This window comes from Canis lupus, chromosome 14, assembly GCF_011100685.1.
Source record: "Canis lupus familiaris isolate Mischka breed German Shepherd chromosome 14, alternate assembly UU_Cfam_GSD_1.0, whole genome shotgun sequence".
In the NCBI taxonomy this organism is placed as follows: Eukaryota; Metazoa; Chordata; class Mammalia; order Carnivora; family Canidae; genus Canis; species Canis lupus.
The window spans coordinates 48,140,376-48,156,512 of NC_049235.1; the positions used below are offsets into that span (position 1 = coordinate 48,140,376).

Here is a 16,137-nt window from a genome sequence, read left to right on the forward strand (position 1 = left end):
AGATTTCCCATTTGTCTTAAGCCCACACTTCATGGAAAAGCCCAGAAAGCACTTGGCAGTTATCAGAGCCAGAGTCAGCATGACTATACTTCCTTTTTGACCCTAAATGGGGGCATAAATAATTCATCACATGGCTAGAGTGTGCTCTGCAGTTTTCAAAGTGTTTTGCATACATTATCATCTCATTCAAACTTCACAACAACTCATAGATGCAGGAATTATCGCTCTCATTTTGCAGACCAGCAGACAGAGGCTCAGGGAGGTTAGAAGCCTTGTCGAGTGTATAGTTCGTAAGCAGGACAGCTGGGACTGGAACAGAGTATGTATTGAGTTCCTTCTAGATGGAGGCCCTGTGCTGGGCTCTGAGTATATGCTGAAAACAAGCTGATACAGTTCCTGCCCTCTTAGAGATTATACTCTATTAGAGAAAAGTGCAAATTAGTAAGCAAATGCATAATTATAAATAATTTTAGGCACTATGAAGATAAGGAAAAGTGCAAATAAGTAAGCAAATACATAATTATAAATAATTTTAGGTGCTATGAAGATAAGGAAACAGGGTGAAGTAGCAGAGGTTAGTGGGGATGGGGGTGTTGTAAACCTTAGCTAGAGCCCCAGAAGGCTTTTCTGTAGAATACACATGCAAAAAGAGTAATATAATGGAAAGGATCATGAGGAGCTAGGGCAGGTTCTGAAGGGGGTGGCTACTGGTGCCCACTTCATGGCATAAAACTAGGAAAGCCTGACACCAGAACCCAGTAGTGAAAGGTGAGGTGCAGGGAAAAGAAGAGGCCGGGTTCATTGGATTTGTAGATTGCAGAGGAGCCAGGGATTTTTCCAGAGAGCGATGGGGAGCCATGGCTGGGTTTTGTGGAAGGGGCTGCTGCTCTCTGATCTCTGTCTTTAATTTATTGTGCTGACTGTCATGGGGAGGAAGGACCTGAGGGGGCAAAGATGGAAGCAAAGAGATGAAGTGGGAGGCTATTTTGGTCCTGAAGAGAGATGATGATGGATTGCAGAGAGTAATGAGCAGCGTGGACACAGAGAAAGACAGATTTGGGATCTATTGTGGAGGTTAACCTGATACAATTTATTAATGAAGTGATGTGTGAAGGAAAGAAGAGTGAGGGAACGTGAGAATCAAAACTGACTCCTGTGTTCCTGGCTTGGTTCCAGGGAGGAGCAGAGCACAGGGTTTAGAGCCACGCCACACCTAAGTTTGGATCCCTGAATCCCTGTTGGACCCACATGACTTTCTACATCCCGCCTACCACCACAATGCCACCACAATGTCCCTCGATTCTGTTCTCCTCAGGTTTCCCTGCTTGGGTGGGAGCAGAAGATACGGCTTTCCAAGTTTACGTGATCCCAGGCCTTTCTCATGTTGGTGAAAAAAAGGGGAAATAAGAAAGAAAGGTATGAAAATAATCACTTCCAATTGTCCTACTGCCAGTCTAGTTTCCATAAGCTCTTAGTTACTAAACCAGAGATGGTAGCACACAACTCAGGGAGGGAGAAGTGGGTAGGAGAAGAAAAGGAAATGGAAGGGAGGGAAGAGACGGAAGAAGCTAGGTTCCAGGGGAGAATAGAAGAATGTGGGGGTCAGACAGACCTGGGCTCACATCCTGCTTCTGTGGCTTATGAGCTGATGTATTTGGCAGGATGGTTAACCTCCCTGAACCCAGATTTTGGCACCCCCCAAATGGTCTCCTAATATCTACTTGCATGATATATTAAACATGGCCACGACTATTTTGTACTTCCTCCCTTGAAGAGGAGCAATCTGCTTCCCAGTCCTCTGATCTGGCCTTGTGTAACCTGCTTTGATTGGTGCACCATGGAGGAAATGACAGCACGTTGGGTCTGAACCCAGGCCTCAAGAGGCCTTACAGCTTCTACTTTTTCCCCTCTTAGAACATTATAACTGTGAGCTTGAGCCAGCCTGCTGGAGAGGCCACCCGAAGGGGAGCCGTTGTGCCCCAGCCAACAGCCTGCCAACTACTAGATTTGTGAATGAGGCCATTCTAGATCATCCAGCCCCTGTCATTCCACCATCTTTCAGCTGAATGCAGCAGCAGGAGTGAGCTCAGGGGACACTAGCAGGAGAGCCACCCAACTATACCCAGCCCCAAATTGCCAGCCCACAGAATTGGAAGCTAATGAATGACTGTTGCATAGTGTGGAGTGGTTTGGAAGGCAGCACAGGCTATCTGACACACCCAGCAAAAGCATTGTGAGGCTTAAGTGATCTAACACATAAAAATGCACATGCTGTCTAGCATTTAACAAATGCCTACTGTCAGCTTCTATTCCAACTGCTGAGACCATAGGGTGAAGACATCTTCTCCGTGACTCTTTTTAAAATAGAAACTCAGAAACTTGTCTTTGAAAAACATATTGCAGTATCAACAGTGTTTTTATTTTTCTATGGCCAAGTTTGCTTTTATTGCCAATAGCTGGTATTTTCACTACATTTCGGCAGATTAGGTAGGCTCTGTGACCTAACCTGACCATCACCTAGAACATTGTCTTTATGAGAAAACGCTCAGTGGGTTCCAAACTTCCAACGTTTGTAAGAACATTGGCAATGAGAGAGGCACTGTATTGGGCAATTTCCTGGTGAGAGGCTGAGTGCATTCAAGGCTGAGCAGAGCATAAGCAATGATGATGAGAAGAAATAAGCAAACTGTGCTGAGAGACTGTGGGATGGTTGGCTTGGCTAATTTAGAAATGTATAAAAAGCTAATAATAGAGAAATGAGAGTACAGACACCAGGGCTATCCCATCCTGTTATTAATTCGATGCATACTTAGGAGCACCTACTATGTGCTCAGAAGCTGAGGATACTAATGTGAATTAGAGACGTCACAGACTGGGAGTCAAGCCTGATGACTAGAACAGCAGTCTAGTCCTGGCAGCCTGTAAGTGCTATGGTACAGGGACCTCGCAGTGCTCTGGAAGCACAGAGGAGGAAGAAACTAACTCTGCCTTGGAAACCAGTGACAGTTTCCTGGAGGAGTTGAATGTTAGAGAATGGGGGAACCTTATTCAACAGAAAAAGCAGCACAGATCTTTAAGAAGGGAGGTGGAATATTTTTAAAGACTTGAATGTGAGAAAGAGAAGGGTTGGCCAAGGCCCAGGGTCCATGGGAAAGACAGAGTGAGAGGGATAGGAAGAGATCCCACCATGAAGACTCTTGCAGGGCAGACATAGAGCATGGGCTCCGGATGCTCTAGCATAGAATGTACACCAATGGTTTCAAATATTTTGCTTTGTGCCCCTTAAAGGAAATTCGAAAAGTTATATACCCCTTCCACATTTTAATGGATGTTAAAGTATTATTAATGGGTATCAATTTAAATAGTTGCAAAGAGTATAATTCTAGGCAGACTCTAAATATCATAGTAGAAATCATACATTAATCCCTATGTATCTAAAGGAATCTAAATACTACAGTGATTTATACCTAATCTCATCCACTGAAAAAATTACAAGCTCAAACTCTTCTTTCACAGTGAGAAATTTATGTTGATAATCCCTCTCTTGAATTCATATTTCAATAAAAAGTCTACTTTGAATTTTTCTTCCACTATAGAATTTTATCCCAATGTAATATATTTTTATGATTGAAAGTATTTTATTGATCTCACTCTTCTACTTCTTAACACTAAAAATATGAATAAAATTTAAATGAAAATTTTAATTTCCTGTGAATATAACTCTAAGTATTAAAAAATTCTTTTGGATAGAGTTTTTGTTATTAATAAAATTAAATTTTCTAAGCAATATGTATTGCCAATTTGATAAAAGTAAAATTTTATTGGGATTGCACTTCTTAGTGAGATGATTGGCCTTTTTGATTCATACTTATATCTGTTAAAGAATATTACTTATTGGAGGTAGGCGGGGGGTTGGGGTGACTGGGTGATGGGCACTGAGGAGGGCACTTGGTGGGATGAGCACTGGGTGTTATGCTAAATGTTGGCAAATTGAACTCCAGTAAAAAAATTTTTTTAAAGAATATTACTTATTCATGTAAACAAGCAAGGCTCAAGTATCCTGTCTATTCCTATTTTTCATTTTTAAATATTATTGATAAGTGGTGAGAAAACATGTTTATTTAAGTAAATGGAAACGGAAGGACTTTTGATGGAGCAATGTCATTCAGTTCTTTTACTCCTTCTGAGTTAAATGTCAAAAATCATAAAGTGATCTATCATTGGAAATTATTCTGAATGATCCATCACCTGACAACTCCATTAAGTGTCCCTTCAATCGTGTGGAAAGCAAAGAACTAGAAACCACCTGACTTGTAAAAACATTTGTTATCTAATCAACAGAGTCTTTCATTTTCTCAATTTCTGGGAAGTAAATTAAAATAAGAAAAAAGTTTTACTAAGACTCCTCTTTTAATTATACCTATTAGAATTCACCCAGAGAGACCTTGTTAGAATTTAATATACTCAGAAAGATTTGGGAAGTTGAAATATGTTCTTTTCAATATTTTGCCTATATAATATTTTAAATAAAATCTTTTTTAATAATAAGTTTATTTTTTATTGGTGTTCAATTTGCCAACATACAGAATAACACCCAGTGCTCATCCCGTCAAGTGCCCCCCTCAGTGCCCACCACCCAGTCACCCCCACCCCCCGCCCTCCTCCCCTTCCACCACCCCTAGTTCGTTTCCCAGAGTTAGGCAGTCTTCATGTTCTTGTCTTAATGCATACTTCATTTAAATTTTTGTCAAAGTTGGAGCTGCAGATTTAGTTTACCAGGTTATGAGAAATGTCCTCTGTATAATCCTAAATGGCAAGTCAGAACATTAAAGCCATTAACTACTGAGATTATCTTTCAGAAAATGTATGGCTTCATTTTTTTTTCACTCCTATATTTGAATTCTAAAATAGATACTTAGAGATAGAAGATGGCTGGATAAAGAAACGGATGAACGGGTGAGTGGGTACTTTGGTGGGTAGGTGGATGGATGGATGGATGGATAAATAGAAAGGATAGACTGATGATTCAGGGATAGATAGATGACAGATAGATGATAGATAGATAGATAGATAGATAGATAGATAGATAGATAGACGATAGATAGAAATAATAGATGATCTTTGACTATACCCAACAGTTTTTATGTACAAAACTACTTATTAACTAGAAAAATTTCTGCCGGCTAGCAAAGACTTACTACTACCAAAGTTCTTACAAATGTTTTGTTGAAAAAAAAGTGTTTGATTTTAGATTGTCTACTTAACCATCCAGATTTAGAAATCAAATGGAATAATAAAGCAAGAGTCAAACCCCGTAAATACATACTTAGACAATTCTGAGAGGAAATATAGCAAAATATCAATAGTGTTCATCTGGGTTTTGAGATTACAGTTGATTCTTTTTTTTTTTTTTAAGATATTTTTTATTTGAGAGAGAGAGAGAGCATGCTTAAGAGAAGGGGGAGGGGCAGAGGGACAAATAGACTCCTTGATGAGCACAGAGCCTGACACAAGGCTCAACCCCAGGACCCTGAGATCATGACCTGAGCAGAAGTCAAATGCTTACCCGAATGAGTCACCCAGGTGCCCAAAGTTGATTTCATTCTTTAAAAATCTTTTTCAGTATTTTCTAACATCTCTCTGAAAGCCACATATTCCTTTATAATTAGAAAAAAAAAAACATTGTATTTTATAAAATAATTTCTCATTGAATAAGCTTTTTAATAGTTGCCTTCTACCTTAGTAAACTCTAAAAAAAAATGTGAAATGACATTTTCTAGAATACCTTAGTTGTTTCAGCTCTCTACTGGGTGCTTTTGCAAACTGTGTCTCATTTAATCCTCCTCCTCATGAGCTTGTTACTTCCCATTTTACAGATAAGACATAGGAGTCTCAGAGAAGTTACACAATGTATTTAAGGACTTTTAAACAAGCAGTGATTCCACTGCTAAGTGATTCTAATCCAGATCAGCTGAAACTTGAAATCTATATGCTTCCAGGTGTCACACTGAATATATTAAAATATGGGATTTTGAAAGTGAACATTGTCAATAACATTAATTAAAATAATCATTGGTATATTGAAGTCTATAGGATTTGTGCATATTTTCTCACAATATTCCTTTCACTTTCTAATGACATTTCTTTGAGAGCGAAAGTGTTTAATTTAATAAGGGGTTACTTATAATTTTTTTCTTTTTGTGTAGCCATTTTGATGTCATATTTAAGAATCTTTGAATCCAATGTCACAAAGATTTTCTTCTATGTTTTCTCCTCGAAGTTTCATAGTTTTAGCTCTTACCTTGAGACCTATGAATTGAATTAATAATTGTGTGTGATTTGAAATAGGGAATTAGATAGTGTCACTTTTCAAACAGTGTTTTACAAAATTTTTGGCTAGTCTAGTTTCTTTGCATTTTCATATACATTTTAGAATCATCTTGCCAATTCTTACCAAAAAAAGATGTTAGGATTTTGTTTGGAATTGTATTTAGTCTATGGGTCAATTAGGAGAATACTGCTATCTGAACACCACTGAGTCTTCCAGTCCATTAGCATAATCCATCTCTCCATTTCTGTAAAGCATGCTTTAATTTCTCTCAACAATGGTTTCTAGTTTTCAGTGTAGAGGAATTGCATTCCTTTTATTAAATCTATTCCTAGGTATTTTTTATTACATTGTGAATGAAATTCTTAATTTCAGTTCTTGAAAATTTGTTGCTAATATAAACAAATACTACCAGTTTTTATATTAATCTTGAATCTTGCAATCTTATTAGATTTTCCTACTCGTTATAGTTATTTTGTTGTAAATACCTCATGATTTTCTACATTCAGGATCATGTTGTCTGAAAATAAAGACAATTTAACTTATTCCTTTCCAATTTGTATGCTCCTATTGTTTTTATTTCTTTATTAAACTGAATAGAACTTTCAACAAAATGTTGACTAGAAGTGGTGAGGGTGGAGATCTTCCTATGTTCCTGACTTTAGGAGGAAAGCATTCACTCTTCCATCATTAAGTATGAAGCTAGCACTAGGGTTCTCATACACGCCCTTTGTCAGATTAAGAAAGTTCCTTTTTCTTTCATAATTTTTTTTTAATTTTTTAATTTTTTATTTTTTTCTTTCATAATTTGTTGAACATTTTTGACTTGGATGGGTGATAGATTTTGTCAAATAATGTTTCTATTTCTTCTGGGCTTGATAAAATAGTTATAGCATCTACTCTACTAATTCAGTATATTCCATTAATTGATCTTCAGATATTAAAACAACCATACATTCCTTGGATAAATCCCACTTGACCATGCTGTATAATTCATTTTATATGTTGCTGGATTCAGTTTATTGATGTTTTGTCAAGAATTTTTGCCAATTTTGAATTTTCTTATAGCATACATGTTTAAAGTCATAAATTTTTCTTTAGAAACTGCTTTAGCTATAGTCCATAAAATTTGATATATTGTATTTTCAATTTCAATTAAGCCAAACTATTTTCTAATTTCTCTATAATTTCCTCTTTTATCTATTTTTTTTAAATAAGTGTGTGTTGTCTTACTTGTGCCTAATGGTTTTTTCCTTCAGATTTGTTCCTATTGTTGATTTCTGATTTAACTGGAAAAATGTTTGTATAACTTCAGTTTTAAAAAATGGATTGATGGGGATCCCTGGGTGGCGCAGTGGTTTGGCGCCTGCCTTTGGCCCAGGGCGCGATCCTGGAGACCCGGGATCGAATCCCACGTCGGGCTCCCTGCATGGAGCCTGCTTCTCCCTCTGCCTGTGTCTCTGCCTCTCTCTCTCTCTCTGTGACTATCGTGAATAAATAAATAAAATCTTTAAAAAAAAAAAAAAAAAAAAAAAAAAAAAAAAAATGGATTGATACTTGTATTATTGCCTAGTATATGGTCTATGCTGGACAATGTGCCATGTATGGTTAAAAAATAATATGTACTTTTGCTGTAGTTGAATGGAGTGTTCTATAGGTGTTAGTTGGGTTAAGTTAGTGGTTAGTGTTGTTCAGGTCTTCTACATCCTTACTTTTTGTCCCCTTGTTCAGTTACAGAGGGAAGAGCATTGACATTTTCAACTATTTTGTTGAATTATCTGTTTTTCTTTTGGGATTTTTAATTAAATTTTTAAAGTTTTGTTTTTTGGGGGGCTCTGTTATTAAGTGTACATTTACAATTGTTACTTCTTTCTTGATATATTGACCTCTTTATCATTATGGAAGATTCCTCTTTGTCTTAGGTTTCTTTCTTATCTTCTCTTTAAGAGAGAGAGAAAGTATGAGCAGGGGAGTGGCAGAGAGAGTGGGAGAGAGAGAATCCCAAGCAAGCTCCATGTTCAGTGCGGAACCTGACGTGGGGCTTGGTCCCATAACCCTGAGATCATGACCTGAGCTGAAATCAAGAGTTGGACACCCAACTGACTGAGTCACCAGACACCCCAGGATTATTTCATATCTTAAAGTATATTTTGTCTGATAATAATAATAATATATTTATTCCAACTATCTTACAATTCAAACTATTTGCCTTTGAATCTAAAGTGTGTCTTCAGTAGACAAAATATAGTTGGATCTTGCCTTGTTTATCTATCATGATCATCTTGTCTTTTGATGGCATGTACAGTTCATTTACATACATCAGAGCTATGGAAATAGCTGTAAAATAGAGATGGAAACATCATAATTGTACAGGGATTTTACTATGCTTAATGCTTCATTACATTTTTTTTCTCTTTCCCATAGTACATTTGATCAATGATCTACTTTTACCCTGCTCTCCAAAATTTATTCATATTCTTCCTGAAGAAAAGCATACTGTTATCTTGAGTTTTGTTTTTTGTTTTTGCTCTCTTTCTGACCTTTCTTCAAAGTTGTGGCTCTCTCTCTCTCTCTCTGTCTCTCTCTCTTTCTGGTGTCTTTGTGGTCTTTCTCTTCAGAGTTGTGACCCACAGAGCAATCCAGGAAAAAGGCAAATGGAGATGTGGTGGAAGTTTAGATGATCAGAAACCTACCATTTGTGCTAAGGTCGAGGTTAAATTCTATGATAATTTAAAAATAAAAGGTGTGAACAGTGGGGGGCTAAGTGCAGGGGGAACCAGTGGGTGAGTGGCTAGAGCAGCATGGTCTGAAGGACCTGGAAAGGTGGAGCTGAGCAGCAGGTCCTCAGTGTGTGCTGTGGAGATTGCATTGCTGAGATGAGTCCAAGGAGCTACACCAGCCGTGACACCCACGTGGGAGCTCTGGGGACTGGGGACAGAAGCCCACCCTCAGAGGCCGAGAACTTAAATGTCAGAGTGGTACAAAAGGCTCCCTCAGAGCTGAGACCAACCCTCAGAGAGGAAAGGAGAAGAGAACCCCAGAGTACCCAGAGGAGACTAACTGTAAACACAGAAGGGGTAGGATGGAATGTTTTCCGCTATCAGCAGCAGCGATGGCCTATGAACAAGTGTTCAGTTACAGAGAAATAGAGAAAATGAAATTTCTGGATATAAAATTGTGACCATAAATTTTCAAACTTCTCTGCGGCGCTATCTAAATCTTTCCTATTTTTGTCAGTGACACTGTCATTTTACCACTCACTGCTTTTCTCCTTATCATTCAAGCTATGAAGTCATCTCTGACCACTCTGTGTGGGTTGCAGGGGAGTGGTGTGGGGAGGGAAGGGGAGGGGTTTTAACGGACTCTGAAGGATTTTATATATTTAAGCAAACATGGATAAGAGGGGAGAAAGGTAGGTTTTTTTTTTTAACCTTTTAGAAGACTTCCTGAGCACCACAAAGTGCTTTAAAAAAAACAAACTCAAAACTCAGTGAATTAATTTAAAATGTCAGTGATTTAGAAACATAAGGATTACTTTGCTCCTAAATCACCCATGTAAAGAAAATGATGTTTTGCAAAAATGAACATGGCTTATTATTGATTCCATAACATTTGGAAAGTGGCAGAAAGGCACTGCTTGTTCAAGCACAGAAGAATCAGCATTTGCTTAGTGATCAAATGACATATACAGTCCCGTGCAAACAAATTATGGTAAATTGGGAAACGGGCCACTGGGGCTTTACACAGCTTGATTTTGGAATATATTTAAGACGATTGCCTCCAGGTCTACTGCTTGGTCCCTACTGCAGAGTCTCCTTGTGAGACTGGAGCTGAAAGTGTTTGTTTATGAGAGGAACGTTGGCTCAATCACTCTGTAACTTCTGGGTGGTTTCTTTTGAGTGTCTCTCCGGTCACAGCAATCCTTACTTCCATGAAAGCTGTCTCCTCACCCCATGGGTCTGACAAATACACCTGTACCATAACCTCTCCTCACTGCCAGTTGCACCTTATTCAGTGGTCTAAAGACAGCCCAGATTCTTTCTGCTGGGAAGCTGGATGAACAACGAGAAGGAGAGTCCATCTCTGTGTGTGCTGAACAACTGCAGACAAATTCTGGCCTGTGGGAGCCCATAATCGACCAAAGAGCCTGGAGAGGTAAAACCTGCTGGTCTGTAGGGTCAGAGAAGGAGGCAGTACCAAAAGGTCAGGAAAGAACTTCCTGGGACCCTGGCAACCATCATTTTTTGGATCCTGGCTCATTTTTTGGCTCATGTTTTTAGGCCTGACTATGTTTTCCTGCCTTTTGGTTCTAAAATTCATTCCTAGGATTTTTCATTAAAATACTTCCTCCATTTATTTATTTATTTGTTTGTTTATTTATTTATTTATTTTTTGCTTAGCTTAGCTCAGCTCAAGTTAATTTCTGTTACTCACAACCCCAAGAGTTATACTCTGTGTTACCAAAACCCAATGTCTGGGAAATAAGATGAGGGGATGAGCACATGACAATAGGAAGACAATAGTTAAAACAATAAATTATTTATTTATTTATTATTTTAAAGATTTTATTTATTTATTTATGAGAGATGCAGAGAGGCAGAGACATAGGCAGAGGGAGAAGCAGGCTTCCTGCAGGGAACCCGTTGTAGGACTCAATCCTGGGACCCCAGGATCATGCCCTGAGCTGAAGGCAGATGTTCAACCACTGAGCTACCCAGGTGCCCCCAAACAACAAATTTTTTAAATATGGGATTTAGATACACAAAAAGCACAAAAGACAGAAGAAAAAAATAGACAAATGGGACTTCATTAAGATGTAAAACTTTTGTACTTCCAAAGATACCATCAAGAAAGTGAAAAAAAAAAACTTCCACAGAATGGGAGAAAATATTTACAAATTATATATTTGGTAATGGATATGTGTCTAGAGTATATAAAGAGCTTGTATAATTCAACAATAAAAAGACAATAATCCAGTTTAAAAATGGGCAAAGGAGGGGCACCTGGGTGGCTCATTCAGTTAAGCATCTGACTCTTGATTTCAGCTCAGGTCATGATCTCAGGGTCTTGGGATGGATCCCTGCATTGGGCTCCTTGCTCAGCATGGAGTCTGTTAGAGATTCTCTCTCTCTCTTCCTCTTCTCCTCCCTCTGCTTATGCTCTCGGTAAACAAACAAACAAACAAACTTTTAATAAGAGGGCAAATGACTTGAGTAGACATTTTGTCAAAGAAGATATGCAAGTGGTCAATAAACAGGCAGAAAGATGTTCAACATCATTATTATTTTGGGAAGTACAAATCAAAACCACAATGAGGTATATCATTCTATATACTCTAGGATGACTATAATAAGAAAGATAATAACAAGGTATTGGCAAGGTTGTGGGAAAACTTTACCCTCATGCACTAATGGTGAAGATGTAAAACAGTGCCGCAGCTCTAGAAAACACTTTGGAGGTTCTCAAAATGTTAAACAAAGTTATCATATGACCTGGAAATTCCACTCCTAAGTATATCCCCAAGAGAAAAAAAAATGAATACCCACACAGAAACTTATACATGGGTATTTGTATCAGAATTAGTCATACAAGCTAAGAACTGGAAACAATGCATGTGTCCATCACTGATGACTAGATAAACAATGTGGGGCATATTCAGACAATGAAATATTATTAATTCGTAAGAAGAAATGAAGTTGGTGCATGCTTAAAAACACTATGCTAAGTCAAAGTAGCCTGTAACAAAACGCCATGTATTGTATCATTACATTTTTGGAAAATGTTCATAGATGTAAAGGAGATTAGTGGTTTCCAGGGACTGAAGAGAGAGGGAGGTGGGGAATGACTACTAATAAATGTTGGGTTTCTTTTCAGCATCATAAAAATGTTTGGGTTAAATATTGATGACCAATACACAACTTATGAATATACTAAATAAACAATTTAAAAGGGTTTACTCTATGGTATATGAATTATATCTCAACTAAGCTATAAAATAAAATTTTATTTTAAAAAATATGGGTAAGAAATCTATTGCCCCAACTTAATCACTTAAAAAAAAACCCTATAATCACACCTACAGTGAAATCTAAGGCAGGTTTTAACTGGCTGTGTAAACTGGCCAAATTTCTTATTTCTCTAGGTCTCAATTGTTTCTCCTGCCAAGTGGGAATAATGATGATATATATCTGGTAGGGTCATTTTAATGATCAAATGAGATAGTTCATATAAACTTTTTTGGAAGACTGTTAATGACACAGTACATGCTCAATAAATGTTAGCAGGGATGCCTGGGTGGCTCAGGGCATGATCCTGGAGTCCTGGGATCGAGTCCTACATCGGGCTCCCTACATGGAGCCTGCTTCTCCCTCTGCCTGTGTCTCTGCCTCTCTCTCTCTGTGTGTGTCTCTCATGAATAAATAAATAAAATCTTTAAAAATGATTAACTCATAATGATTAACTTACAAATGTGATTCTTACAGGTGAAGAGCCCTTCCTTTCCCCATGTACCACTCCAATTAGCCCAGATGCAACTCGGAGAATATATGGAAGGCAGCATGGAGAAATGCCCAGAAGCTTCAAGAATGGCTACGGACCAGTAGCAAAATAATTTTCATGGGTAGGAAACAAACATGATCACTAAAAGCACATCTTCATAAAAATGTTTAGAACCAAATTAATTCAATCAAACTCCATGAAAAATTGGGAAGCAGAACTACTTCCATGTGTTGAGAAAGTGACTATAAATATTTTTATTTTATTATGATTTTATAAATCAAGGCCAGTGTATACTTCTACAAACAAGATGAAACTTTATTTTGGAATGGTGATTAGGAGGTTGCTGGTGGCTAAAAAAGATTATTCCTGACTGCTCAATTGGATGATCAGAAATCCAACTACCTGACCAACTTTTCTCAAGATTTTTGCTGTCTAGAGTCTTTCTAGAGGGAGGTAATGGCAATGGAATCTTTGAGACACCTGAAGCTTCCTTCTTGCCTGGCAACACTTGGGTAGAAATACTTATAAATTTCTAAAACTTTATCCCACTCCTCTTCCTTTTCCCTCAGCTTATACTTTTACCTTCCCCTGGCAACTTTATGAATATGATGAGGTTCTTGTAGTCAGCAGTTGTCTGCTTTGAAATAGTTTGTCTTTGCTCTGTGCTTCTTGACTTCCTGCTGGCTCTCCCATGGACACTGCAGTTTATAGGGTGCCTGAGAGGTGGAGTATTATCGTGTGCCCTAAGCACCCAGTTTGTCTTTCATTTTAAAGAACTGTAATCTTTACAGTCCAGATTCTCATTTTCCCCCCCTAAACTGGACAGTGAACTTCCTGAGGACAGAGGCATTTTGAAAATAATTGTTATTCACCTTTGTACCTCTAGCTCCAAGCACAGGGCCTGGCATGTGGTGGCTACTCAGTGACCATGTGGGGAGTAGGCATGTAGGAATGTTTGGAAAGTGTCTTTGTGCCAGTGAATTTGAAGTCATATCATCTTGGTTTTCATCAGAAAGTAGTGGAAGCCCAAACAGCCATCCCTTCTCTTCTCCTGCCTCCTCCATGATACTCTTCCTCTTACCACTAGCTGTGAATGAGCTTACTTTACTGCTTCCTAAAACATTCCCCACATTTGCCCCTGTAAGCCAGAGCACCTCCAGGTTCCCTTTAGAAGATACTCGCTCCCCCTGTTGCTGTGACTGTTGGTGTTAAGGGCTCACATCAAGTATCTCTGCAGGCATTGCCTCCACCCAATGCTACCCACTGGGGGCAGTTCATATTCAGTGACTGTTCAATGGGGGCAGTTCTAGGGTCTGGATCCACCTCAGACCACTCCAAAGAGCCAATTTAGTCCAGAGCTTCCTGTGGGATTGACAGAAGGTGTGTGTGTGTGTGTGTGTGTGTGTGTGTGTGTGTGTGTGTGGCTATAGCGCAGCCCATATTTTCCTCCTACCTGCTCCTTCTGTTCCATCCTTCCTCATGATGTTTTCCCCAAGAGCACACCTCAATAAACTCCCCTGTGCACAAATTTCTGAGCCCGTTTCTCCATGCAACCAATCCAAATAGTGAGACCCCAACTGGGACTGCCTGCAGCCCCTGGCTCAGCACAGCCAGTGCTGAGTAAATGTCGATCACGACAGGCCCATCTTGCCCTGGCCTTTCTTCTTACCATGAGGACAGGTCAACAACTCCAGGCAGAGTTAGCCAGAAGCTGTGAATTGGGTAAATGGGTGCTAAACCATCATCAAACCTAACCAGCAACCAGACTCCCTGAGCTCTTGGGGCTGTGGAGTAGTTGCATAGGAAACCAAACGAACCCCCTGTGGCTGACAAGGAGGGTCACAAATTCCTCAACACATCTCACAGAAAGAACCAAACTATGTCCTCAGTCTGAGTGGAGGGACCAGGACATCCTGAGCAATAGAAGATGGCAGAAATGATGCTGTCTGAAGTCAAAGGCCATCTTCTTTCCGCTGTGCGACGCTGCCCACTGTCCTTCTGAAAGGGGTAAGCATTTCAGGCTCTTATAAGAGCTGTCCATGCAAGAGAAAAAATTTCTATCACCAACAAGGTGGAAGACTTTTATAACAAATTCAAACTAGCAATTGTATAGGGTATTTGCGTGCAATAGTATGAGTGCTCACTCTCAGGCCCAGAGGTTTTCTTTTCTTTTTTTTTTCTCAGAGGTTTTCTATGTTGGTGAGGTTATTGGCACCCTACTGGGAGTTCACAGCTATTGACATCATTAAATAGGTGATATGCTATGCAAGCAAAGTATTTGACCCCACTGTTACATCCACATGAAAATACCCAAACCTTACCTACCTACACAGGTGTGGCCATTGGAGTATCTGGCGCTGGCCCGGTCCTCAGAGGCTGGAGAGGCCCATGTGTGAAGGGGCAGGAGTAAGAACAGAGGAGTCGCCAAACAGATGTTCCAGGGGGACTTCATTTCAGAGCCGTGCACCAGGAGAGCCTGGGTACAGAGGCAGCCCACTGAGGGACCCCGAAGCCAGGGCCACAGGAGCTCTCAGAGAACTCTCCTTCTCTTCAGTCCTCGTTCTCTCTTTGACAACCCCCCCACACTCTGCACACTCTCACATATACACACTTTTCATAAGTGTGAAGGGACTAGAAAAACATATAAACACTCACAGACCCACTCCTTCCTCTTGCAGAACCCTGAGAGAGAGCCAGAAGCCTGCACCGGAAAGAGCTGCAGGGAGCCCCTGGCAGGCAGGTTTTCGGAGTTAAAAACTGCAGCAGAAGGACAAACCCAAGTGGCAGCAATGGCAACAGTGTGCCCTTCTGTGCTCGCCCGCCCTCACCTGCCGGCCAAAGTCGGTCATAAGCCCTGGAACCTCCAGTCTTACGGGAAACATCCTGTGGGGTGGTTAGGAGGCCCTTCCTCTTTCGTTCTTGCAAAACGAAACAAAACTAAAACTGAAGAAAAAAAAATAAACCACAAACACACGCTCTTTAGCAATTTGATCAGCAGTGTCCACACGTTACAGAAATTATAATTTCCTGTATTCTGAAGTTCGTTTTGCTCTGAACAATTTTTTTTTTCTCTGAACAATTTTGTATGGTGAGACTGAACTCATTCGGCTGCTAAAGAATATTCTGGTCAAGCAGTTCTCTGGAGTAGTTGGATTTTCCTTTCAAGGGTCAAGTTTTCTCATAGCCTTCGGTCTTGCGTACAGGAAATAAGCAACACGGACAGTAATGGGCAGTCGGCACAGCTGGATCTTAAATCTAATGAGAAAAAACAATGTGCTAGAATTAACCTGTTCATATTTACTTGGCTATGT

At 39.5% G+C, this 16,137-nt stretch overlaps 1 protein-coding gene across 1 annotated transcript in view; it reads right to left on the reverse strand.

Moving 5' to 3' along the window:
• The window catches only part of AOAH (acyloxyacyl hydrolase), a 161,559-nt gene extending 145,754 nt beyond the window's left edge, over positions 1–15,805 (reverse strand). The window contains 2 exon segments of the mRNA XM_038557345.1: positions 15,152–15,302; positions 15,655–15,805. Coding sequence (XP_038413273.1) covers positions 15,152–15,302; positions 15,655–15,708 — 205 coding nt within the window. The 5' untranslated portion in view covers positions 15,709–15,805.
• Between the last annotated feature and the right edge of the window lie 332 nt (positions 15,806–16,137).